The sequence below is a fragment of the Staurois parvus genome, unplaced genomic scaffold (genome assembly GCF_062004578.1).
Source record: "Staurois parvus isolate SC_StPar_1 unplaced genomic scaffold, SC_StPar_1.0 ptg000163l, whole genome shotgun sequence".
Lineage (NCBI taxonomy): Eukaryota > Metazoa > Chordata > Amphibia > Anura > Ranidae > Staurois > Staurois parvus.
The window spans coordinates 1,177,212-1,204,678 of record NW_028317959.1 but is presented as its reverse complement, the minus strand read 5'-3'; the positions used below and the strand labels follow the sequence as shown (position 1 = coordinate 1,204,678).

The 27,467-nt window shown below is 39.3% G+C and overlaps 1 protein-coding gene across 1 annotated transcript; it reads left to right on the top strand.

Annotated features, from left to right (window-relative positions):
* Nucleotides 1–1,716: 1,716 nt before the first annotated feature.
* Nucleotides 1,717–26,304, top strand: LOC149462987 (uncharacterized). The gene is made up of 7 exons (XM_089676050.1): nt 1,717–1,805; nt 6,867–6,983; nt 10,751–10,900; nt 13,115–13,255; nt 15,431–15,559; nt 18,518–18,670; nt 21,433–26,304. The coding sequence occupies exons 1-7, from the start codon at nt 1,727–1,729 to the stop codon at nt 25,938–25,940; spliced, it is 5,277 nt and encodes a 1,758-aa protein (XP_089532176.1). The 5' UTR covers nt 1,717–1,726; the 3' UTR covers nt 25,941–26,304.
* Nucleotides 26,305–27,467: the final 1,163 nt, after the last annotated feature.

Genomic DNA, 27,467 nt, shown 5'->3' with positions numbered 1-27,467 from the left:
AATTTTGTGGTGTGGGATTCCCCTTAAAACCATACCAGGCTAAAGGACCACGTATTTTTTTTTTTTTTTTTTGGAATGGGGTCCCCCACACTTTTTTTTCAGTGCCAACTCTTTAGTTAGCATTCTGCTGTTAGCAGTCAATGCCACTGACAGCAGGGATGACACATTGTTGTTAGTAAGCCAGCGGGTGAAGGCTTTTTAACAACGGCTGACTCATCCCTGACAGCAGGGATGAGTCACTAGATAGGAAGTCGGCAGTTGCTGGCTCCTCAAAACGTCAAAGCTCAAAAATGTGCAAAACTGCTCAAAAACACACATAAAATCTGCCGACAAAACACCCCCAAAAAAGCTCAAAAATTCTATGCTTTGGTGTGAATTCATCCTTACTTTGTCCAAGTCTCTCTGAATCGTTGTGCTTTGTAAATCTGTAATTTTTATAATAAATGATTGAGAATTAACCTTTATTACTATTGTTTGACATATGAAAACATCCAAAATAAATTGACAAGGAGAAAATGCAGTTTAGGAACTCAGGCCATGGCACCAACTGCAACTGTTCACCACCCCTAAGCTTCATAGAAAAGAACAGTGCAATGATAACATGGACAGTCATAAATCTTTTACAAATCAAACAATATTATAATTTACCGTGAAAAATGAGAAATGCCAACCAGCCACATCCAGTTCAGAACCAGGAAAGTGAATCACAGGTCATTAGACTATAAATTATAAGACTCTGGTTTCTGTTTTGGGATATAACATAATATTACGTAATATCAGACCATATTATCTTTGTGTTGTAATAAAAGGAAAATCTTCTGGCAGTTGATGAAAAACTTCTCTGCTGTTATGCCAGTCCATACATGAAAAGTATTACATTTACAAAATATGAAATTATTAAAGTAGGTGTAGACTCAATGTAACAGTTCTGTGCCTTGTCAGCGTGTCAGAGGAGTCTTGTTTAACCCAGAATTCACACACATGCAGGCTGAGGGTCTATGGGATGTCTCTTCTAAGTAGAGAAATTTGGCTTTGCAGTTTTCTCCAAGATTGGAGCTGTGTCAAAGACCAATGTTAGGAAGCAGAATAAAATTCATGGATCTACTCTATAAGAAAAGACAGTGACTCTTTTTTTGCAAGTGTTGTAAAAGTTTCAAAGAGGGCTAGAGGGTAGAAGTTTTGAACATCTGTCAAGTACCTTCTAACCACGGAGTCAAACATCTCCGAATGCAGTTCCAAGTTCTCCAACCATGACATCATGTCATGCCAAGCTGAACATTGCTGGCAACACTTAGGCCACTCTATGCCTATGTCCGCAATGGTTTCCTTCGGTTGGCCACTTTCTGGGGTAACAACAGTGATAAATGAGGCTGAGACAACAGGCTCTCCTGCATCCTTCCCTATTTGAACATAACCAAATCATTGAATGTATTCATTTCAATAGCTTCCTATTTGAAGTAGCATCCTTGGTTTCATTGACCTTAGCATTGTTCTGTTCAGGTAGATGTAAACCCATGCACGTTCATTGCCCTGGGACTGTTTGTAGTAGTTTCCATGTACATAATCATTCTCTGTCTCCCAAAATATTAATTACTCCTTGTACTGGTTTTCGTGTGTTACTCATCCTAAGAGATGCAGGGGAGGAGCTCATAGGCGTTTCTCATATATGATGAAAACTGATGCCGTATATATTTAAGCATCATTTTGTTCCCTGGCTTCTGCTACCATGGGCACACAGAAGATGGCTACATACGTAGCGGAGAGGGGCCTCTTATTGCTCTGCCTCGTGGTTTTCATTGTACCAGGTAAGAACCAATGCTTCTCTGCGTGTTAATGCAATGGGTCTAGAGCCTTTTCTGTGATGGGTCTAGTGTGTTAATCCAATGGGTCTAATGTCTTTTCTGTAATGGGCCTAGCATGTTCACTGCAGTGGGTGTAACGCCTTTACTGCAATGGGTCTAGTGTCTTTACTGCAGTGGGTCTAGCATGTTAATGCAATGGGTTAGTTTCTTTTCAATAATGGGTCTAGCATTTTCACTGGGTTTCAGGTGCCAAATACTACATATTTTTGAAGTGTCTATTGAAATCTTTCTCAAATGGACAAATGGACAAATCTACAATTTGGCAACCCTTCAGTGCCGAAAACTGTTGCATACAACTTAGACATGTTATTCTGTCTTAGAATTTGCTAAATATTCTGAGAACAAAAACTTAAACTAATACCTTTGCACTGTCTAACCCAGGGAATACAAACTGGAGGTGTATATAGCCTTTGGGGGTGTGGAAACCCAATGATGCATCATGGGGCTGAATCTTTAAATAATTAAAGAAAAACTGAACCAAAATTCTCTGAATTATCAAATCTGTAATCAAAGTTACAAAATAAACTTGATGTGTCAGATGACACATGAGCAACATTGCCATTAACCATATCTTCATTACAAAAACAGCAACAAAAATCTCACTCATTGTGGCTAGCATGTGTACTGGTGATTTGCTCTTTTAACATGAAAAAAAGCTTGTGATTTTTCCTTTAGCAATTCTGTTCCTAGGTATCCATATGTAAAGTAAGGCCAAGCTATTCCCAACTTTCATAATCATAATGTTACCCAGTAGGAGTGGTGATGCTGCTGCTGCTGATTTGGAAAACCTGGAGATTGAAGTATGGGGAAATATTGGGCAATGCGTTGGGGGTCTGTAATCATAAAAAAGGTCCCTTGATCTAGCTTGTTGGTAAGGTCAAGGTTATGAAACAGAAGTAATAACAAGTTTGAATGAAAAATGTATGAATAACATTTTATGGCTAAAAGAGTTGAGACTTTATAAGTTAAAATGGACACCACTGGCACCATCTTAAATCTTATCTTCAGTGGTGCTATCTGAATGGATAGCCTTGGTTCAACAAGACAATGTGAATGTAGCAAGGGTGGATTTTTACATCTATCTATCTATCTATCTATCTATCTATCTATCGATCTATCGATCTATCGATCTATCTATCGATCTTTGTATCTATCTATCTATCGATCTTTCTCATCCTTTCCAATCAAACTATATTTTTGTATACTTAAAGCCCTACTCCAACCAGCGAAGGGTAGCCCAGTCAATCTTTAGGCTGGCAACACACAGTATGAATTGCCTTAGATGTGATCTCCAAGATCGGCAAAGTTTACAGACAAGCATACAATGCAAGGATCAACCTGACTGGACGTGAATTAAATGGATTGCTCAGCCATACGTGCACACAAAATAATTCTCAGGAATTATGAAAATTGAACAGTCAGACTGTAATGTGTGGGGTCAGTTTTAGTGAAATGTCTTGACCGAAAGAGGTTCAAAAGGCAATGAAGTGTGTGTGTGTGTGTGGGGATCAACCAAAGTATTAGTATAGATATATATTCTCCCTTGCTTATCTCTGCCAACTAAGCATAAAAAGGAGCATAAACATCTAATGGGAATAAGACATGACTCCTATGTTGTTGGATTACGTTATCACGAGTATAAATTAAAATCTGTTAAAACGCTTAAATTGCACCTTCCATGGAAAAGTGAGTGTCCACTTAATTGGCAGCTCCTGTGCCCCCATCACAAATGATTTTAAAAGGCTATTGGTAAACAAATAGATGCCCCTGAAAAAAATTACTTATCTCTGCCTCGACCTCCAATGTATTTGGGAGACACATGTAACTGGGAGCTCAAAATCCCATGACAATGCTCCCTAGCCCTTCGGAAGAGTGCATTCTTGTGGGATAATGTTTTTTTAAGGGGGGGGAGGGCACTTTGCCAACAAATTGCTTTTTGATATAATTTTTTGTTGGGGTGGGGGGTGCAGAGGGATGGCAAAAAGTTGACCTTCCGTTTACCATGGAGAGTCTGTTTTAAAGAAAATTCTAGATGTGGCTAGGTGTTATAAGGCTTTTATTGCTGTGTCCCTGCTGGGGAGATTAATCCTCCCTGTTTGTCCTGTTGACCATTGTTCCAGGGAAAGAGATAGGAAATCCAAAATTTTACACTGGTCAACAAGAGGTAAGGGTGAGCTACCAATGGGGACACCTATACCAGTGAGCAATTTTCCCTTTACTTTTGGAGAGATTTCATCTTGCTTCCTTTTCTGTCTCTGGGGGAGGAAATGAAGGGAAATTGACTGAGATATAATCTTGGTAGAAATCTCAAAGAGTGGACTGAGAAAAAAATTAATGAATTGAAGGATGTTTTTGACAGCTTTTTATGTAACTGATGGTAATAGATAAGTTAATGCATTTCAATAGTGTAGGTATCCATGTTTATAACAGGTTGTAGGAACCCCCCTTGAGCTGAGAACTACTAGACAACACATGGCCAACATTATTGGCTACTGACCCATTAGAGCCCACCTCAACGCGCCCAGTATATACATACTTGCTTTTAGTGTTATGATTATGTAAACTGTGTAATCTCAGCCCTGCACAATTGGGCTGGGAGTATCAGGAATACAGTAGGCGAGTAGGTGGAATACTCATTAATTAAATTGCAGATAATAGCTAGCATTTGTTGGGCAGGATGGGAAAAGTCTGGAATTAATATTTTATATATTTATTTATATGCATACATATAAATACATAAAGGGGGAAGGTGAGTAATGTATGGGCGCAGGTGCTGAAGACAGGGCAGGGCATGGGGAAGTAGAAAGGATCAGTCACATTCCTGGATGAAGGATGAGATGGGAGAAAGTAATCGTTATCTCAGACTATAATTATTAGGACTATCAGGGCTGGGTGCTGTTTTATAGAAACAAAGCATGACCTTCCTGATATAACACCTAAAGAATATCGAACTGGTTTCAAAGTGTTTAAATGAGCTCTTTGAAGATTTTGTTGGGCAATGTCAAACTAAAGCAAAGTTAAAGTGGAATTAAAAGCAATCGCTAAAACTGCACAAGCCTCAACATGGTTCTGTCATTTCAATAGTCGATTTCAATCTGTTTAATTTTAAGCTTTAATTAAAATAAAAACTGATGATCCTACCCCTGTTTATGCCCTTCCTGCAATGGGGTTTCAACTGTCCTCCAGTTGTTGTCATTCTGTCCCATTCTACAAGCGGCAATAAATTACACAGGTATGGTCCACTGGTGACACTTCCCGGAAGCTGGTTGCAGCTGATGCTGATCATGCTGACAAAAATTTGCATACAGACTGAATGGCAGAGGCTGGAGGAGATCAGCAGCACTGACAGGGTAACAACTCACCCCTCTAAAAAGGAAGTGTCTTTTTAGCCAGCAGGACCAACTGGTGTTCTTTTTTTATGAAAGCTGCATATTTATAAAATATTGTAAGCATATTTTGATATAAAATTAAAGGCTAACTCCTAGTAGATATAAAAAAATACAAATTAAAGTGCCTCTAAATGCAGAAAGTTTATTTAGCCATAATGCATTCTATGCATTAAGGTAAAAAACCTTCTGTATGTCCCCTTTATATTTACCTAAGCCCAATCTCAATCCAGCGATGTGCAGAACAGCATTGTGCACCAGGCTCTCTCAGCTCTCTACTTCCTCAGTGGCACTTTCCCTCCTCATTGGCCATAGGCTCCCGCTGCTGTCAATCACAGTCATTGAGGAGTGAGTAGGTGGTGGGGCTGAACTGAGCTCTATGTGTTTGTGGACACACGGAGCTGGCTTGGGAGCACTTTAACATAGCAAGGTATTCATTAAAGCTGAATTCATGGTATGGCATTTTTGAATAGTTACATCCGTCTAGCTTGGACGGATGTAAGTATGTATGTGCCATACCTGTGGGATCCTTCTAGAAGTTGGAAATCACTGTTTGGATGAGGTGGAGGAGCTGGGTGGTGACATCACAATCTTCACCTCATTCAATCAGAGATCACCTTGCATTCACTGAGAAAATGCAGGGCATTCTGTGAATGGCACTGTACAAAGTGAGCCAACTCCCATCCCCCCCATGATTACTGTGCAGCAAGGTAGCCATTTGGCATGGGGCCCAGAAGTTAGCAGCAGTCACCGTAGTAGCAGAGCCTACTACAGAGATTTGCAGCTTCCCACAAATACGGCCCATACAAGCTGAACCAATGTAACTATTTTAATCTTCAACTTTAATAAATCATCACATTTTTTTAAAAGCACTAGTGTAAGTATCTGATTTTTGCTTAGCATCAGCCTATACAGCCAAGCTCAGACTGGGTTAGGGAGCAGTAGGAGTGGGAGCGGGAGCCAATCAGGTGTTCACAAGGAATAGGTTGATAAGATGGTGATAGAACAGTGAGTAGAGGGATGACATCATTAATTTTCTCCTGCTCTATCACTCTCAGATCAGAAGGCTGGGAGTAGAGATATGACATCTTTGTCTCTCTTCGTCTAATCACAGAAGGCCTTGTATTCTGTAAGAAGAATACAAGATGGTATGTGAACGGATGAGAGGAGAGGAAAACTGAGAGCGAGTGACCCACGATCATGCACTATACGAGAGACAAAATTGTCAATCTCATATCCAGAAGTTCAGTGTATACAGTAGAGTCGGAAATGAATGATACAAATCTCAGACGCTACCCTTGAGACACCCATCCTTGGAAGTCATTCATTTTTACAAGAAAATGTAAAAAAAAAATGTTTTTTCCCCTGAAGTACAGATTTTCATCTTTCAAATGACTTTTTATTGCAATGATGCAACTGGTGCAGAGACCTGGGGAAAGTATCAGAAACGTCAGTTTCACCTCTGTATATTGAAGGACAGCTGTTGGGTTATAATTAGATTGCTATGTCCCCGTGGTATAATTGCACACCTATAGTTAGCATTTATTATGTATATTAATTTTACAGTTTTCTTTTTTTAGACCAATAAAACATCCTCTTCTATTTCTCTCTTATGTAGCCAAGGCCCTGAAGTGCCACTCCTGCTTGGGAACTGTAAAGAAATGTGAATTAACAGAAGTCACATGTCCTGGGAGCAATGACACATGTGGGAGCTCCATTTCCATGGTGAAGTCTTGTGAGTATTCACTGTTATTTATATTATATTCAAGAACTTTAAGTATAATCTTTACATCTACAACTAAGACCAGGAAGCTTACAGCGGTATTAAACTCAACAACCAAATCATTAATATGTTGCAGTCTACCAGTCCTTAAGGGGTATCTCCACTTTCGTTGAAAAAGAATAGCAAAAAAAAAAAAAGTACAACATATACAATTGCTACTCAAGCCATATTTTAATTGAAAGTTATTAGAAATGACCTTTCCTTCTTCAATCTGCAGTGCTGTTGTTTTCTGTAAAAATCAATGCAACATAGAGAACTGGAGGGGTTCCATATACTGCTGATGTATGAAATATAATTTCCTGCCTATGTGATTGGCTTGCTGATTTTCTCAGAAGTCTGCACTAAGATACAAGTCAGGTTTTAGGCATGCTCTGAAACAAAAAAAATCATTTTTGGTGAGATACTCTCAAAGAATTAAAGCGTTACAAAACCAACAACAGTACAATCAGTCTGTATATGCAGTAAAACATGCTTGTTATACTCACTGTGCAACCTAAAGGGTTAATCCTTCTCATTGTGTAAAAATGCTGTTTGATCCTTACTTCTCTGATCCTTTCCTTCTTCCAGTGCCCCCCTCTTATCTCCTGATAAGACATTTTGTGTGGAGACATTCTGCACATGCTTGGTAAAGTGTGTATTACTAGAGAGGTTTTTTTTTTTCTTGGGAGAATGCATGTGATCAGCACAGGGTCAATCCAGCACTGTCCAGACAGAGGTCAGGGGTTCTGCATCCTCCTAGAGCAGAAAGAAAACTCCTCCTACAAGCTTTAACCAGTGCTCGGCTGAACACTGATAGAAGTCACAAGACTGCTATATACTTCTATATACTGAGAAAAGTTATTTAGCAGTTTATATTTACTAAAATAATTGCATATCCATGTTCTGTGTACTGTGGGAGACCAGATATAGTGAAGGCAGGGTCCTGGGTTTAGTAACACTTTAAGTGCGCACAATTGCCTCTATAATTATGTACGACTTTTAGAGCAATTTTTTGCATTTAGTGAATGCAGGTTTCTGGTTTTTGTAACACTTTAATTACGTTTAAAAGGATGCTGACACTGCAACTTTCCTCATCAGAGCACTGCAAGTGCATCAACTAATAAAATTAAAAAAGCCGCTCCCATTCAGATTCACTCTACAGACAACAAATAGCTTTTTCTTCAAGGCAGAAATGAGTAAATTTGCAACTAAGTTTGTTAACCTCCCTGGCGGTATTCCCGAGTGTAGCTCGGGGTAAAGTTTCAGTACCACAAGCGGTAACCAAGAGCTACACTCGGGAATACACTGCAGCGTTGCTCCGGGATCTCTTCTTCACTTACCTTATCCTGCACTCCCGCGATGTCCCTCCTGCAGTGTCCCCGGCAATCCTCCGGCCGATGCCGGCATCTGTCTTCCGGGTTCCGCTCCCTGCGACGTCAGGACGTATGGGGACGGAACTGGCTGGAAATTTAAAAATGTCAAAAAATGACATTCACTAAATACACTAAAATCACATAATATAACATTCCTGTATCAAACCATTTCACATACATTTTGTCCCGAGTGCTTTGTCCTGTGCCCTGCCTGCATTATTACCGTTCTTTCTGCCTGGAAACTGAGAAATGTCCATGGCGTCCAAAAAGCGTCCCTTTAGGTCAAAATCGGTTTTAGACCGGCTAGAGAACAGCGATAGTAAATTAGAACCACTTGCAGAATTGAGTGATAATAATTAGTGGGGGAAATTCGTCATCAGACACTGAAAACGATTTTGCGACTTTGCTCAGTGATGTGCAAACTTGGCGCTATATTTCAAATTTCAGTGTTTTGGGTTTGATTATATTATTGAATTAAATGTATTATTAAATTATTTTTTATGATTATTTATTAAATTATAATTTATGATTTCGTGTTTTAAAATATTAACATACCCGGGATGTTTACTTGTTCGGACAGATTTCAGTGAGTTATTCCTAAAAATTACAGGCCTACAATAAAAAAAATACATATTTCCATGCAAAAAAAGTACCGCTTTGAGCACAGAAATACTGATATAATCAGACCGCTAGGGAGGTTAAACTCTGTCCAGTGCACATTGATCACCCAGAGGGGATTGTGTTACAAACCCCAGCGCACAGGAAAAACCCTCAACCAAATTTATAAGGGTATAGATTGCTGCTGCGCACAGGTGAGACACACCAAATAATAACAAAATATAAGTAAACAGCGCAAATCAAAACCCCATCACCAAATAAATCACATATATCAAATCCATACAGTGTATAAATCAATAATCAAAAAAATATAAATATATATATAAATATTAAATAATAATAAAGTGTCCAAAAAAAATATAAGTAAAAATAATAAATAACAAAAGTCCTTCTTCCCAAATATTTTGTGCAAAAAAACTTTTAACAAAATCCTTCTCCTGAAAAGATGTGTGCTTCCCCCATCCACCAGTGTGAAACCAACATCAACCGCACTCACCAGATGATGGTGAGTATTGCGCCTTTTTAGGATTTTAGGGATCCTAAACCCCCTCTATAGCCTCCAGGATGCCTTTCCACCACATGAGACTTGGGATTCTCCTTCCACTCCTGATTTCTTCTTCCAACCAAACTCCACAGCAGTGCAAGAAAGTAAAATAAAATAGTGTAATACTGCTAATATCCCTTCAGTACTAGTAATGATACCAGGCCACTCACATTTTAAGAGATGAATAAAAGCATTAATTTATTGCCTCCATCGGCTTGCATAAATTCCATACACTGTATGGATTTGATATATGTGATTTATTTGGTGAGGGGGTTTTGATTTGCACTGTTTACCCAGAGGGGATTGTTTTTTTCTTAACAAAAGTTACTATTCAAATATAGTGGCTACATTTAGTTTTCTTTTTTTATGCTTTTTCTTTTTCTTTTTTCCTGCTGATCTGGCCAGTAACACACTTCTGGTCTTAGGGTGTCTCCACTTTGGATAGAGAAGTGATGCAGACATCCTTGGCCAGCAGAATTGTCAATCTAGGAGTGGGTAGATGCACCAGCAGATTTGTAGAGTTAGATGGACTTGACTAACAAATTGAAGCCAAACTGCATCTAACACTTTATAAGCAGAAACAGCTTTTTTTTCTTTTGGGATAAAGGCTTTACATACAATAATAACATCAGATCATTGTAAGCAACCCTATCAGTGGTAAATGGTTTATCTCAACACTCTAATTGCAACTTTTGCTGGAAAGTCAGGTCTGTTAACCTGTCGGTGCCAATGGTACATAAATATGCGGCCTCTTGGCCGCTGGGTCTTGACGCCGAGAGGCCACATATTTGCGTACCCAAAATAAACAAAACATGTGCCGAGAATGCGTGACCAGCACAATCCCGACATGTTTACTGATAGGTCCCAACTACTAATTGTGATCGGGACCTTTCCAATCATATGACTGCTGTGACAGCCAATCACGGTGGTCACTTGACCCTAAACCTCTCACTGCCTCCCGGCATCACAAACCCCTTAAAGGGGCTCCAAGGGGTTAAATAGTTTTAAAAAAAAAACAGACTTACTGGCAGGATCACCATGTGAAACTTAAGAAAAGAAAACCTTAAAAAAAGAAAACTAATGCAGCCATCACTTCCAGGAATTGGTAAGCTGCAATATATTACATTTGTCTGCGTCTAATACCGCTTCAAGTTATTTTTCTGTCTTTTACATTTGTGTCATTCTTATTTTTGTTTTCTTTGAAGTTCCTTTTGAAGAATATGTAGTTATGAAGGGCTGTGTCAGTTGCAAGGTGCCCCGCCGAAGTGTATCAATATCGCCTAGTGCAACAGTCAAAATGTCCCTTGAAGAGGAGACGTGTGACACGGATCTTTGTAACAAGGAAACCACCCAAGGTAATAAGAATGTTGTTCAGCCCAGATGTGTATGGACAGCTGCAGCTGGGAGGCATGTACCAAACAATGACATGGGGACACTGGTTGCATTCGATCTATCAAAGCAGATCTCAGTTGAATTAATATGATAAAGGACCCCTTTGACCTTCACACAGGGCTTTATCTGACAAATGGACTTGAATGAAGCCATTTTTTGATATTTCATTTATGTTCTCTTCTGGGTTTCACTACAGGAGCCTTTCTCAACCTTTTTAACAAGGAGGAACCCTTGATATAACTTTCAGGGGTTCAGGGAACCCCTGTTAATAATTGTTTATGTACAGCTCACAGTACATTAGTTTGAAGGTCACTGGGAAGAAAGCTAATTACATTTGTGCTCATTGTGAAGAATTTCCCCTTTTCAAATAGTTAAAAAAAAAAATTGATGTCAGTGGTTACTCATCTAAGAGGCAGAAGTTTCTCATTGCTCAAAGAACTCCTAGCAACCCTCTGGAGGAACCTTAAGGTTTCACCTTGATTAAGAAAAGGCTGCACTACAGCATTGACCTAATTAACGTCTATCCTAATGTACAAAGTCTAATGAGAGTGCCAAACAAAAAGTCTATGAGTCCAAGACCTTTGGCCAGCTCCCTTATTAGACTTTGTATATGAAGATCTTCAACTCTGGGTTTCTGTGTAAAAAAGGCTCCATCTTAGTTGACAACAACCTTACCAGTGCCACTGCGCCCTACCATAATCTGATTGATCCACTGATAACTTGAATCCAGTGAAACATTTCTACCTGTAATCATTGATATCAGTGGTTACCTATCCAAGAGGAAGAAGTTACTCATTGCTAAAGGAACCCCTAGAAACTTCTTGGAGAAGCCTAGGGTTCCACGGAACCCTGACTGAGAATGGCTGCACCACAGCCTTGACCTAAATTAAGTCTATACTAATGTACGAATTTGTAATGAGAATGCAAAACAAAATGTTTGAGTCCAAAACCTTTGTCTGACTCCCTCATTAGACTTTGTACACTTGGATCTTCAAGTCTGGGTCTCCTTGTAAACGGGGCTCCATTTTTGAGAGCGGCCTTACCAGTACCCCTGTGTCCTACCATAATTTGATTGATCTATTGATGTGTTGGATCCAGCACTTTGTTTCTACTTGTTTCTAATTAAAGTGTATATCGAATCCAAACTTCCTTTAGTTTTGGATATACTGTAGGAGGGAAGGGTTAGAATCCCTGTCAGTTTTTTTTAATACTACCTGGAGCTTAGAGAGATTCATCATCACTTCTCGTTTTGTAGACAATGTTTTACAGGAAAGGAACTAGGGGGGAATTCTTCAACAGAGACACAGACAGAAATACAAATGTTTTTCTTTAGTAGAGTAGGAGAAGGATATAAGGCCCTTTTCGGGTTTTCATTGCTGTATTTGTTGCCATTTTAGATTCTTTTTCACTTACTGTCTGATGATGTAGTTTTCACCTATATAGGAAATGAGAATACATCACTCTAATGGAGACCCAGATAGCAGTTAAAACCCAACAGGAGATCTGACAGTTCCCCGCTTTATCCAAAAGTTATTTGGCTTGACATACACTTTAATCCACACTCATGATAAGGCAGTGACAATAACTGTATCTAATAATTGTATGACTTTGTCAAAATAGTGATCACATGATTGGGAACTGCTGTGATTGGTCCCCAGTCACCAGTGACAGCCAGGATTGAGAGACAGAAGCCATGCAAAATGTTGGCTGCTGGTTCTCAAGGGGGAGAACTTTTATGAATGCAATCCTAGGACAGGACAGTGCTTGGCAAGGTTAATAAACAGATTGCCAACAGAAAGGGATAAAACCGATGCCTGGCTTTTTATTGCTGTCAGTGTCCCAACTAGGATACAGTATTTCCCCTTCTTGTACTGTAGACACAAATGGAAGTGTTCCTTTTCTTTGTGTGGTTGTGTCCCAACTGGGATACAATATTTCCCCTTACTTCTTGTACTGTAGACACAAATGGAAGTGTTCCTTTTCTTTGTGTGGTTGTGGCTATCAGGCAATTCTATTTAATTCATCACAGTGTGCATTCGATGTAAGATATTCAAGCATTCCAAATCTGAAGATACAAGCACAGAAAAAGATTTTGATTATAGATATGTGCAGAGTTCTCCTTATCAACTGTTTTGCTATTTATGTATTTATTCATTAATAATTTTTTTTTCTTCCAGAGCCTGAGGCCAAAGAAAATAACTTAAACTGCTACTCATGTATATCAACTGACAAAAACTGTGACAGTAAAACTATGCAGAACTTGAAATGCCATGGACAAGAGAACAAGTGTCTGGATATTAGGGTGCTTGGAAATGTCGGTAAGCATCATATGATGATTGGGAAATGGCAAGTCTAGCTGCTGTGCTAGACTCCTTGTCTCTCTTAGCCTATTCAGGACCTGATCATTTATCTGTGTCCTATGGTTGAATGCATGTTTTATAATCTTAAAGTATATGCAAAGCCAAAACAATTTTTTTTACATTTCTGGATAGAAGGATTAGAACCTTACTATTGGTCATGATGACCATTGTCTGCGGTACAGAAAGTAATGGAAGATCTACAATTTTAAAGCTGGCACTGGAAGAGGAAAAGGCAAATCTCACAATGGGAAAACCTATTCTGTTGACAATTATCTAAGAAGGAGGGATCTCCTTTTATGTCCTGTTTTGTTTATAGGACAGGAAGTGAAGGAACAGCTTTCCAACAGGACACAGAGCAAACAAAAAAATTGCCAATAGTGTGAACCTTTCCCTACTATATCCAAAACTAAAATGAAAAGCTTTGGCTCTACAGACACATAAAGAGACATTGTGACCAACTAAAAAAATGCAGATAAAATCAAGTATTTTTAATGCTTACTTCTTATAAATAATTTTGCGTACCTTTGAAATTATTAGGAAACTTGACAACTCAAAGAAGAGTCAATTTCTGAGCACAGCCCACTTCCTTGCATGTGATCACCCTTCTGGGAGTGTCTATTTGCTAACTGTGTTGGCCCAGCAACTCTGCCCCCACCCTTTCCCTTCCCATCACCACCTTAGATAACATTTTTGTGTGCCTTCCAGGGGATGAGCAATAGGGATTACCATCAAGTGTCACTTGAGCTACAGCTCTGAATTTGCGGGGGCTGTTCATATCTCATCCATAATGGCAGCACCCAGCAGCAGTCTCAGGGCTTTTGGATGTCTACACAATAGAGATTTTTATAGGTAAATACCATTCCTAAAATGTGTTAAATGCATAAATAACCTTATGGAAAGATTTGTGTTGAAATTAGTGGTCTGATGACAGAATCTCTCTAAAGAGACACTGCCAAGTTGCCCGTGCAATGGATTGATTTTTGCACATTCCGTGAGCAGTTGGTTTAAGTGACCTGCTTAAACCAGCTGCTGATGGATGCTGTGAAAATTTATCCACTGTCACAACACACAACTATATATTGAACTTAGAGTTGTGCATACATTGCTTCCTTGTTTAATTTTCTTCAAGCCCTGATGACCAGGGGGTATAACCCCAGAAACAGGTTGGCTCCCTGAAGAATGTGTTGCATCTGGACCTGATTATCATGTTGTGGTTTTGTTCTTCAATTCTGGATTTTTATAGCCCTGGAAACATACTGTTAGCTTCCTAAAAAATATGTCTTTGAAATAAGGTTGCATCTGGATTTGATGATCATGGTGCAGGGCTTCAATTATTGATTTATATTTCTGTCTGCTGAGAAGTCTTCTTCTCACTTGCTGTCTTGTTGATCATGCAGAAAGTGAGAAGATCTCCCCAATAAAGTCACACTTGGTATAGAAACATGACATAGGCTCACAAGTTATACCATTCTCCTTTTAAAAATCCTTCCACTGTCATAACACCAACTATATATTGAACCTAGAATTGTGCATACATTGCTTCATTGTTTAATTTTCTTCAAGCATTGATGAACAGGGAGCATAGCCCTGGAAACATGTTGTCTCCCTAAAAAAATGTGTTGCATCTGGACTTGATCATCACATTGTGCTCTTTCAATTCTGGATTTTTATAGCCCTGGAAATGTGTTAGCTCCCTAAAAAAAGTCTTTGAAATAAGGTTGCATCTGGACTTGATTATCACGGCATAGTGCCTTAATTTTTATTTATGTCTGTTGAGAAGTCTTCTCCTTGTCTTTCTTGGTGGACAATCAGAAAGTGAGAAGATCTCCCCAAAAAAGTCACACATGGGAATGGAAACCTGACATAGGTTCAAATGTTGTACCATTCTCCTTTTAAAAATAAAAATTATCACTATTTGTGCCCTCTTGGGAGAGATTTTACTCAGCTCCAGTTTTGTTGACAACAAAGTATGCAATGGCCACAGAAACAGCAATAGAAATCTGACCAAGGTCCTAACTCTTCCCTCTCTGTCCAAATAAAGTTTTGCCTGGAGAAGTCCAAATTACCCTTTTAGGGTTTGTTGAACTTTAAAAATGATAATACAATTTCTTTTTTTTCTCTTTCTCACATGAGGTGCAATATCGAACACCAACTTGAAAGGATGTGGAGAGATGAATTGTTCTGGGAGTTTGATGTACACCAATCGGCTGTCCTCCGTGTTTGTGAAGTGCTGCAATGAAAACTTCTGTAACAATGACATAGGTAATATGAGACATCAGTACCACATTCTTACAGGATTGTCAAAGTGAATACTAACCAAGTAAAGTGAAAGGTGCCCAATCAAGGGTTGGCTGGGTTTGATGACTTAACTTTGACAGCTCTGCCGCAATACAGAGGCCCTGCAAGAGGCAATGGTCTCCCCAACTGAGAAAGCTAAGTTAAATTGACAAGAAGAGTGCCAAACGGTGGTCTTAAGAGTCTGTATTCTTTATTGGTGATAAAAATGAACAAAGAGATAAAAGGTATCCAACTTGTTCTGAAGTTAGCAATCCTCCTTCATTGGGGCTTAGATGGAAAAATGACCAAGCTTCCTGCAATGCCCAATGTCAAAGACAGATTGCCACATGGAAGGCATTCCAGTCCAGATAATGTAAAGGAACAGCTTCAGTCTGCCTTGACCCAGTCCACACCCCTTTAAAGCATTTCACCCTTTAAAGCATTTCACCTCAAGCATAATTGTAGAGGTGGGAGTGACATTGTACTTTCAGGTTTTATGTATCATGAGTTGACTTCAACTAATAATCAAATGGCAAAACATCTTAACTAATAGAAAGAAAAATAGAAAAAGGAAAGTAAAATTCTGATGGAACATCACAAGCGATCTACACCCAAGACTGCTTCAAATATAAATCAAGCTTTATTTAGAACACTATGTGGATGTATGTGTCTTTTATTTAAACAAGGGAGAATGTCACCAGCACACCAAGGATCACCAATATGGGTCCAAAAATTTTAATGAACGATCACATAGTTACAGCAAGGCAATGTTTCGGAGTCTCACAGGACCCCTTCATCAGGCATGTGACCCATTAGATTTTCACTTTCCTTTTTTTTCCTTTTTTGCCTTCTACGAGTTAAGCTGTTTTTCATTTGATTATTAGTTTAAGGCAGCTCATTATACATAAAACCTGAAAGCACAATGTCACTCCCACCTCTACAATTAAGCCAGCCCACAGGAGGGTTAAACGCATATGAGGGGTATGGCCTGGGAGGAGACAGGCAGAAGCTGTTCCTTTATATCAGGAGTGGGCTGCCTTTTGGTATGCGTCAATCTCTCCTTGACATTAGGCATTTTATCGGCAGCTTAGACGAGTATCCTGCTGGATGCTGGCACTTGCTGGCAGTGGAGTCACTGGATTAGTCTATGTTGGTGCTTTGAGCGGTGCTTCATAGGATTTTCTTTTGGGTCACAGCAAGCTTTCTTCAAAACTCTATCCAAAAACTCCTGTGAAGTGTTTCATGTTGGGATAGAAACAATAAATCATTATAATGCATGTTGGTTGGAGATGCCGGACCTGCTTGTCCTGAACAAACACCTCCAACAAATGTCTACTGCTCCTCTTCTAACTTCAAACACTTCTCAGTAGTTTTTGGATATGTTCCTACAGGCCGTTCTGTATTTTTTTTCATCTAAGCCTTGATGAAAGGGGATGGTTGACTCCTGAAATGTGTTAGCTACATTTTATTTTCCTGTTGTCTTACTTTTTCAACAATAAATGATACAGGTTTCTATAACAACTGTTTGGCGCTCTTCTATTTCACAAAGTGAATGTTGCTGATTTGATAAAGGATACTCTAACAGCATATTATTGTGCCTTTTGCTTGGAACAGCAATTAAAAAGTTTAAAAACTTTATATTTGTGTTATGTTTCAGCTGTAAAAAACATGGTGTTTCCAAGTCTATGCAGCTGATTCATTTTGATACTGACTGATGCCAAGATGATACTTCATTTTTAATACCTGCTGGTCATGTGATGTATGCCATCTGCTGTTTCTCACATCACCAGGGCAGGGATAAAGAATTTAGAGAGACTTCGGAGTTGGTTAGGACACAAAAAAGAAGAGCAAGCAAATAATATTGCTGTTCAATACTAGGGCATACAGGGAAAACAGAGATGTGTGATGGCAAGCAGTAGCATGAACAGATCTGCAATGACACTACATTGTGTTTTTTTTGCCTACTCCAAGGAAAGGGACATGTTCTCTTGTAGGAACCCACCGATACCCACCTTATCTAAGCTTCCCTGCTGCCCTATTACTCCACTGGAGCACTCTGTGTAAACTCCATTTTAGATCTTGTAGGCGCTTACACAGAGTTAACCTATTTTTTTCTTCACCTGGTGACAATGTTCAGGCCTGGCAATTGGCCTCTTATGCTCATGCACTGCATGAACTGAAATTAAATAAGACCCATGTGGAGGAAGCCCTGTTAAAGAAGTCAGCAATGGTATAGTTGTCCTAGTGCTAACAAACTAATAATAAAGGCTTTTGGGTTAAAGAAAAAACTGTGAACAAGGGGCTGGAGGTTGTGGCGAAAACAAGACCCCATGTGGACATATTAGGTCAGTGATGTCATGAGCATCCCACCACTTTGTTAGGTGCAGCTGTTGGGCGCATGATCTCTCTTCTGCAGCTTCTTAATTCAGTGGGGATGTGATCATGGGACAGCTTCCCACATGTTCAGGCTAATTGTGTTCAGACCTAGTTTGGATCTAAACTCATATAATTCCTACTGTGTAATTTGTAATGTATCCGTATTCTCTCCCTACAACATCTTCCAAAACATTAACATTATATCTTCACTAAGCCCCATCCTCCCCTTTTAATGGGAGGGGGTTGGCATATCCAAAAGCCCCCATTATTGATCATTCCAAACCTGTTGACCATGGTTCAGAGGCTATGGGTTACGTTTTTCCAGTCAAAATCAGAGAAAAATTACCCTGTAGATGTGCTGCAAACCAAGGTACTGCAAATCCTAATGTAATCCCTTACTGGTTAAAAAAAAAAAAAAAAAAAGAATACAGAATTATAATAATTTAGCTCACATTTGAAGACTTTGAACATTTTTGAACCAATGTGAAAGACAGAAATGAGATGGAATACAATGATAATTTCACAAAAATTTATGCCTTTGCTTTTTATTAAAAATATTTTTTTCAGAGTTTAAAGAGCCGAACAAAACAGCCAATGGTTTACAATGCATAAGCTGCAACACGCTCGACGGTGAAAGCTGTTCACCATTTAACAGTACTACGACTCAGTGCTATGGATCCCTAACAACTTGTTATGAACTCGCAGGAATCAAGATGGAAGGTATGCATGCAGTAGCTAGAAAAAGATTGAAATGTGTGCCATTAAGTAGCCATGTCACTGGGAGTTCCATCAGAAACTGAGGATTTATAAAGCCATTAATAGTTTTTTTTTTAAAGCTGAATTCTAAACAAACAGCTAAATACACAGGTGAGATACTTATAAAGGAGCTGTTTTACCTAACAAGGGATTGGTATTTCTGTCCCACCAGTCCTGAGATTTACAAAGCTCTGCTTTGCAACACAGATTCCTCTCTGGCTAGGCGTGAGACCTGATTTTTTTCGACTGCACTTCAGGAGTACTTATCGGTCTCCACCCCCCCCCCCCCCCAAGTCTGTGATTGTGCATCTAGAGGAAAGCAGCATACTGACAAGCTCATCTCTCTGTCACTCTGGTCTCTCCTTCTTTCAGCTTTCTTTTTGTTAGGACCTGAACACAGCAGCACAGTTGACAGTTTTTTGACCCTCCACTATAATCACTCCCTCCAGTGTCAGTTGTACATCACTGCTCTGGACCGCCGTCCTGATAGTGGCAATGCTTCAGCATTCCCATGCAAAGTGTGTCAGTACAACAGCTTGAATTCCCCATCCGGAGCATATGTGACAGGGTGACAACGCAGAAGTACAACTGAGAAATAGTTGTCACCACATAACAGAGATGTAATGGGTTGCTGTCTGTGTCCCATAGGAGGTAATTTCCTTATAATTCTCCTCTTAGACAGCTATCCCCAGAACATGTGACCCTATGATGACTTTGGATGAGTAAATTATTCTTTTCATTTCTGTTCATGACCCTGTTGGAGGAATGTTCACCTCATTTCCTTTCCTTGAGAGATGACATGGCAGGATGTGAAGGGAAATCTCTCCAATGGAGTTATAGACCACATTGGAAAGACCTGACAGAGGTTTTATACGTTTCCCATTCTGGCAAAAAAAGAGTAACTGGAGATGGGCTTTAAAGTGTATGCATAGCCAAAACTATTTCCAGTTTTGGATAGAGTAAGAACGAGTTTGAAAACACCGGTCAGGATTTACTACTTTTACCCTATTTTTCCTGTGATCATTGTCACTGAGAATTAGAGATGAGCTGATGTTTCGGTCCAAAGCTAGGTACAGATTGAACTTCGGCTGTCTGGGCATTCGGATGAACTCCCAAATGTTTACCCATTTGACCCCCTTGTTCAGATGGAGCAGAGCATCATATACTGTATAGCAGTGGTATTTCTACTACTCCTATTTATGACAGCTTCCTACTCTATTATCCATGTCCCTTCAGGGGTGAACTGACCATTCGGGCACTTGGGCACTGCCCGAGTGCCTGGGGCCAGTAGGGGGCCCCATGAGATGCCCCTGGTACCTTTCATAGGCTTTTTTTGGTGTGGTTTGAGTGTGGGAGAAGACACGGGCCCCATGATCCCCTATTGCCCGGGGGCCCCATAAGTTGTCAGTCCGCCCCTGCTTCCCTTATATACTTCTGGGAGATGTCATTCGGCTATGAGTATCGTTCAGAGCGGTGGCATGCTGTAGATTTGTAGATTTTCAATTTTGGCAAGTAGGCCAGGGTTCACAAAAAATTATATTGGGCTGCCAGTTCACAAAAAAGATATTTGGGAACTAGAGAAAATGCAGAGAAGGGAAACCAACTGACAAGAGGCATGGAGAAGCTCAACTATGAGGAACAATTATCTGAACTGAATTTATTCTCTCTTGAGGAGATTAAGGGGGGATATGATCAACATGTATAAATACTTAAGTGGTAGATATAGTACTCGGTGTTGAGTTATTCACTTTAAGGTCATCACAGAGGACAAGGGGGCACTCATTATGTTTGGAGGAAAAAAACATTAATCTCCAAATATGGAAAGGCTTCTTCACAGTAAGAGCTGCAAAAATTTGGAATAGACTCCCTCAACAGCTGGTTCTGGCCAGCGCAGTAGATTGCTTTAAAAAGGCCTGGATTATTTCCTAAATGCACATAATATAACTGGATACTAATATTTATAGGTAAAGTTGATCCAGGGAATAACCGATTGCCTCTTGAGGGATCATGAAGGAATTTTTTTCCCCCACTGGAGCAAATTGGATCATGCTTTATTGGGATTTTTTGCCTTCCTCTGGATTAACTGTGGAGATAGGATACTTTTATATAAAGGATTTATATTTGTATGTGTGTTTTTTTATGTTGGTTGAAATGGATGGACTAGTGTCTTTTTTCAACCAGATGAACTATGTAACTATGTAATTTCAATGGTGTTCAGGTTTGGCATCCAAACATCTTTGAAGTTTGCAGAGCCCTGCTCGAACTGAACTCAGGGCCAACATATTACAGTTGCCACCAGAACAGTGAGGGAGGAGAAATCTGCATATTTAGACACCTGTTCTGGTGACAGCTGTCTAAGAGAGGAATTTCTCTTGCTATGTAGAGATTTTCTCTCATTTCCTTTTGCATCTTTAGGACAAGAAGTGAATAGAAATCTTCTCAATGGGATACAGACAACAAAAAAAAAATTACAGGGGTTTTAATCATTCCCTACTTTATCCATACCTAAAAAAAGTTTGACTATATACAGTATATACTTAAAATATGTATTGTATACTATAGTGATTTCAGCAACAGATAATTAATTTGGAGATGGGCAAGCTTTTGACTTGGTCTTGACTAAGGTCAGTCCGATGACAAAATCAAATTGCCAAAATCAAGTTGATAAAAAATGCACAGGTACTCTGTTTCTGTTAAACTTTTCCAATTTGCTGTTTTTTCCCCAGATGGTAAGCCAACACCTGTTATGCTTAAAGGATGTGCTACCCCAAATATGTGCAACAGCTTGGTCCTGCCATTGTTAGCGAAATTGAGAGGTTCAAGAATCCGGTGCTGCAATGGAAGCATTTGCAACAATAACTTCACAAAGGACACTCTCCAAGTCAGCAGTTACTTTCCTAAAACAGGTATCCAAAATGACCCTAAAAATCAAGCTACCTATAGTGGACAAGACAGTGGTGTCAAAAGACCTCCGCAGTTTTACAACCCTGTAAAAACAGGGCATGCATTCAACAACTATGGTTCTGGTGGCACCTTTGTATCATCCCCAAATAATAACAATGACAACAATGAGAATAGCAATATGGATGATGAGGGGCTTAAAACATTTTCTGTATTTGATGCCCCCACTGTTTCTTCCAAGGCTCCTGGTGGTAAACAAAACAATGACTCTTGGAACAATGATATCACAGGTGGCAGTGCTAAACCAACTTTCTCACTCCATGATGCACTTAATGGCTCCAATCCTGGTTCTGTAAGCAACACAAATCTATCCACTACAAAAACTCCAGACACTCTTTATGATGACATAGATCAACAGAACCAAAGTGAAATTGATAACAGTGATCCTTATTCACAAACTACAGATGAAAATGTTGTTGTAGTCGCTAGTGAAATTGATACCATCTCTGTAATTGATATTTTCTCAGTAGATGATGATAGCAATCTCACTACAACCTCCCAAGGCCCAACCAAACAGCATGGTTCTTGGGACATTAATAGCTATGGCAAGGAGACAAATGCTAGTTCTCTGTCTTCTCATGGCCTAAACAGTGCACCTTCAGGCTCTTTAAGCAATCAAAATCTATCCACAACAAAAACTCCAGATCAACAGAACCAAAATGAAATTGATAACAGTGATCCTTATTCAGAAACTACAGATGAAAATGTTGTTGTAGTCGCTAGTGAAATTGATACCATCTCTGTTATTGATATTTTCTCAGTAGATGATGATAGCAATCTTACTACAACCTCCCAAGGCCCAACCAAACAGCATGAATCTTCGGACATTAATAGCTATGGCAAGGAGACAAATGCTAGTTCTCTGTCTTCTCATGGCCTAAACAGTGCACCTTCAGGCTCTTTAAGCAATCAAAATCTATCCACAACAAAAACTCCAGATCAACAGAACCAAAATGAAATTGATAACAGTGATCCTTATTCAGAAACTACAGATGAAAATGTTGTTGTAGTCGCTAGTGAAACTGATACCATCTCTGTTATTGATATTTTCTCAGTAGATGATGATAGCAATCTTACTACAACCTCCCAAGGCCCAACCAAACAGCATGAATCTTCGGACATTAATAGCTATGGCAAGGAGACAAATGCTAGTTCTCTGTCTTCTCATGGCCTAAACAGCGCACCTTCAGGCTCTTTAAGCAATCAAAATCTATCCACAACAAAAACTCCAGGTCAACAGAACCAAAATTCAGTTAATTACAATGATCTATATTCAGCTGAGGAAACAACAGATGGGAATGTTTCCTTGGGTGCTAATGAAGGTGAAACGTTCTATGATATTGATATTTTCTCGATAGAAGACGATAGCAATCTCACTACTACATCACAAGGGCCAACAAACCTCGAGGGTTTTTGGGGCATTTATTATGCATCTGAATTTCCTAATGGGCTTGACAGCAATTTTTCTGCCTCATCAAATTCAAATTCAACCACACAAAACATCTCAGGGGCAGAATATGATTATTTTTCTCAACAGGACCAAACTTTATTTAATAACAGTGAACTCTTTTCAGCTGGTGAGACATTTACAAATAAATCTAACAGTGATAATTACACAGTGCACAGTGCTGAAAACTATCCCGCAGGAGTTAACAGTAATCACAGTACAGCACCACAGGGGCAAAAACCAGGTGGCAATACAACTCTGTTGTCAAGCAATAACAGTAACAGCAATATTAGTAGCGTTCAACGCATACCCAGTTTCTCATCTGGTGAATATGGAACCAATGGGGCACATGAAAACATCCCTAACAAAATTACACCAAGTCAATATAATTGTTCGAATTTTACAGGAGGAAGTCATCCAAGCAATTATAGTACCCAGAATATGGGTAATTCTAATGGGTCTGGGTCTGTTGTGCCAATAAATAACTTTGCTTCTTATGGTCAAGGGGTCAATAGCCATTCAGGAGTGGGTAACAATGCTTCTAACTCAAATTCTACTTCATCAGTTCCAAGCACCGGGTCTGGCAATATAACCATGACCACTAGCAATGCTTATTTTGTTAATAGTAACAATGCTCATAGGTCACCTGTAACGTCACAGAAGCAACAAAGTTCTTATGGTGTAGTCCAAAGCTCAGGATATACCACTAATGTTGGTAACACAAGTTCTACTTTAGCAGGTAACATGAATAATCATGGAAATTCTAGCTCCTCAGTGGGATACCATGCTGGAGAAAACAAAGCCAACTCAAGCAATGTCTTGGTAGGGTCCTCCCCACCAGGATTGCATGGAAATACCAACGGCTCCCATTCTATGCCAAAAGATAATGGGTATGGCTATGGAAATGGAAGCGGGTCTAACAATGCCAGCATTGCTAACAACTCAGAGCAGAAGCCTCCTGTCAGCAAAAATAATTCTACAGAAAATGGACTTTACCATGGTAATGGCACCAATCGTAGTAATTCTTCCACCCACAACAATGAACACAATGCAAATTCAGTACCATCTGTGGTACATAATAATGGATCCAGTAATGGGACCAATTCAAGCAGTAGTAACCTAAGTATGAATTCCGCAGGAGGAAGTTATGCTGGGTCTTCCAGTAGCAACCATAGCACTCCTGGTTCAAATCAGAATGGCTCCTTTGTTGGAACCAGCAATGGCTCAAATCCAGTGTCTACAGTTAATGTTCATAGTTACAGCAATGGAAGTAACTGGAGCAATTCCAGTGTTCATAACCCACATATGCTGCCCCCTGGAGGCTATAATGAATCCTATGGCCACAATGGCAATTTCAATAATAGTGGACATAGTAATATTGGTTCCAGTAATTCTAACAGTACCAGTGGAGATGGCTATTCCCATCATTCTAACCCAAAACCAAACTCTACAGAAAATGGGCTTTACCTTGGTAATGGCACCAGCCACAGTAATTCATCGACCCACAATGGATCAGCTTCAATGTCTACAGGTAATGTTCATAGCAATGGTAGTTACCTTGGCAATTACTGGGGTAATTCAAGTAGTCATAACCCACATATAATGCCCCTTGGAGATTATGACAATAACAGCACTCTCAATGGCAGTAATCCTAACATTACCAGCGGAAGTGGTTATTTTTATAATTCAAACATGATGCCACCAGAGGGAAATAATTATGGCATTTATGGCACAGATGGAAATAGTAATGGTAATAATTTAATGCCACCGGAAGGAAATAGTTATGGACCATATGGTAATCAAAACAATCCAGATAGTTCATACTGGAATTATGACCCTAATATGTTACCACCAGTAATGAATGGGCCACCAGAGGGGTATTTTCCTGGAAATAGTTATGACAGTAATTACAGCATGTATGGCCCCGAGGGAACTGGTAATGGCAATATTTTCATGCCACCAGGAGGAAACAATCATGGAGAGTCAAATGGTAATCAAAACAATTCAAATAGTTCATATTGGAACAGTTACCCTAACATGCCACCAGCAGCAATACCAGATCACCATAGCCATTTAGGAAACAACACGTACAACGTGAATGGTTCTAACCCTTATCAGCTGCCACCAGGGCTAAATGGGTCTTCTTTTGGCAACTATAGCAATCTAATTAATATATTGTCCAATGCCACTGGTTTAAGCCCAACATTCCTCTCTCAAAGATTGAATGGAATAAATCTGAGTAAACCTGGCAATTTGGCTGCTATATTATCTGGTTTCCCTGGCCTTGATCCTAATCGGTTTCCCCCAGCATTGAAAGCAGCACTTTTTGGCTACAATAGCAATGTAAGCCATACATCTATTAATACCACTGGGTATAACTACCCACATCCTCCAAAACAGAATATCTCAAATTTAGTCAACAATAGCTACTTTCTTAATGTTCTTTCGAATATGACTAATGTTAGCATAGCTGTCCTCTCCCAAAAATTGAATGAGTTAAATAAAGAGAAGCACAGCAATCTGACTGCTCTATTATTTAGCTTACCTAACTTTGATCTTTATAAGTTACCTTCTGAATTCAGGAAAGAATTCATTGGCATGGATACCAATCTAAATTATACCAATACTGGTGGGTTTAATCCAGGGTCAGGTTTTGCTAACAACAGCCATTATGGTAATGCTGGGAATAATGGCACATCTACATCTCTTTCTGGAAAAGATGCCAATGACACATTTAACAATGGTGCCCTCTCTTTGAGAAGCAAAGCTGGAGTCTTGGCTATTGTCTTCACAATTATATTGCTGTACTGTACTGGACTGAACTGACAGGCAGTAAGGATCAGTTTAGCAGTAGTTTAAGTTATTATTTTGTTGTTATGTAATTTGTATGTATGTTGGAAGCCATGTCTGTTTGTGTTGATTATCAATGTTATCTGAAAGATGCCCAAGACAGTCTTCACAATTCTGATGCAATCATGTAATAAAAAAAGAACATTGTAGTATATGTAAAAAATGTCCCATATCCTTTTCTACAAAGGTTTGGTACATTATACGTCTTTAAATGTAAAGTTTATGTCTTGTAGACCTTGTGTACAGAAGTTATTTTTTTACGCATTACGAAAACATATAAGGATATATACAGTATATATAATTGCAGTTGGCTTTTGAAATAAAATACATGTGTATACCATATGGCAATGTGTGTAACTTATTTATAAAGCTCAGTTGTAGCCAATGAACTCATCTATAAAATTTGAAGCCCTGCTTTAGCTTCAAATGAAAATTAAAATAAACCTGTTCTGTCCAGTCCTGCTGGTTCTCTTCTGGATTGTAAGATCCCCAGTGTCATTCATATCAGTCCAGAACTTTAAGGGTACACTGCTTGGTTATGTATCATCAATCAAGTCTGGGCTCAGATGTATATGTTGCAGTGTACTCTCTGCAGAGAGCTGTAGAGCAGCATTCTCTGCTGCATTTAGGACCATCCAGCCCCAGAGTATCTAGCATATCATGTGACCAGATAGATAAGATATGTGTACAGACAAAGAAAAATGTGGTACAGAGGGGTGGGTAGGGGTCAAACCTATGTGGCTTAAGGCCAAAGTTAAAAAAACTATAGATAATAATAAAAGAGCTTTTATTAAACATGAAACTGAAGGAACACTATCATCGTTTAAACATTACAAACAATATAACAGAATATTTAAAAAGGAAATCAAGGCCGCAAAAAATTAAAACGAACAACAGATTGCAAAAGATAGCAGGACTAACCCCCAAAAAGTCTTCAAATATATTAACAGTGAAAAGGTCAGGTCCGAGCATGTAGGCCCTTTACAAAATAATCTAGAGTGGGTGACTGGGGACAAAGAGAAGGCAAATTTAATAAATCCCTTCTTCAGATCTGTGTATACAAAGGAGCATGGGGAGCTCTTGTCTATAATGGGCATGTTATTGACACAGCTCCAGATGATCCACATTCGCTCACAACTGATATGATCCAAAAATATTTAGACAGAATAAAGGTGAATAAAGCACCTGGACTGCATGACATACACCCACGGGTCCTTAAAGAATTGAGCTCTGTCATTTCAAAACCATCGTTTCTAATTTTTAGGGACTCTTTAATGACTGGCATAGTACCACTGGATTGGTGTAAGGCCAATGTGGTGCCTATATTTAAAAAGGGATCAAAATATTTACCAAGTAATTATAGACCTGTTAGTTTAACTTCTATAGTTGGGAAGATACTGGAGAGTTTAATAAAAGACCACATAGATGAGTTCTTGCTGGAAAAAAATATCTTATGCAACAGACAGCATGGATTCATGAAAGACAGATAGTACATAAGACAGC

Bases quoted from the DNA above. Each gene is read 5' to 3' on its own strand.
- LOC149462987 (XM_089676050.1), top strand. From the start codon at position 1,727: ATGGGCACACAGAAGATGGCTACATACGTAGCGGAGAGGGGCCTCTTA. The intron at 6,984-10,750 runs GTGAGTATTCAC...TTTTCTTTGAAG, and splicing joins CATTTCCATGGTGAAGTCTT to TTCCTTTTGAAGAATATGTA. The intron at 13,256-15,430 runs GTAAGCATCATA...TTCTCACATGAG, and splicing joins TAGGGTGCTTGGAAATGTCG to GTGCAATATCGAACACCAAC.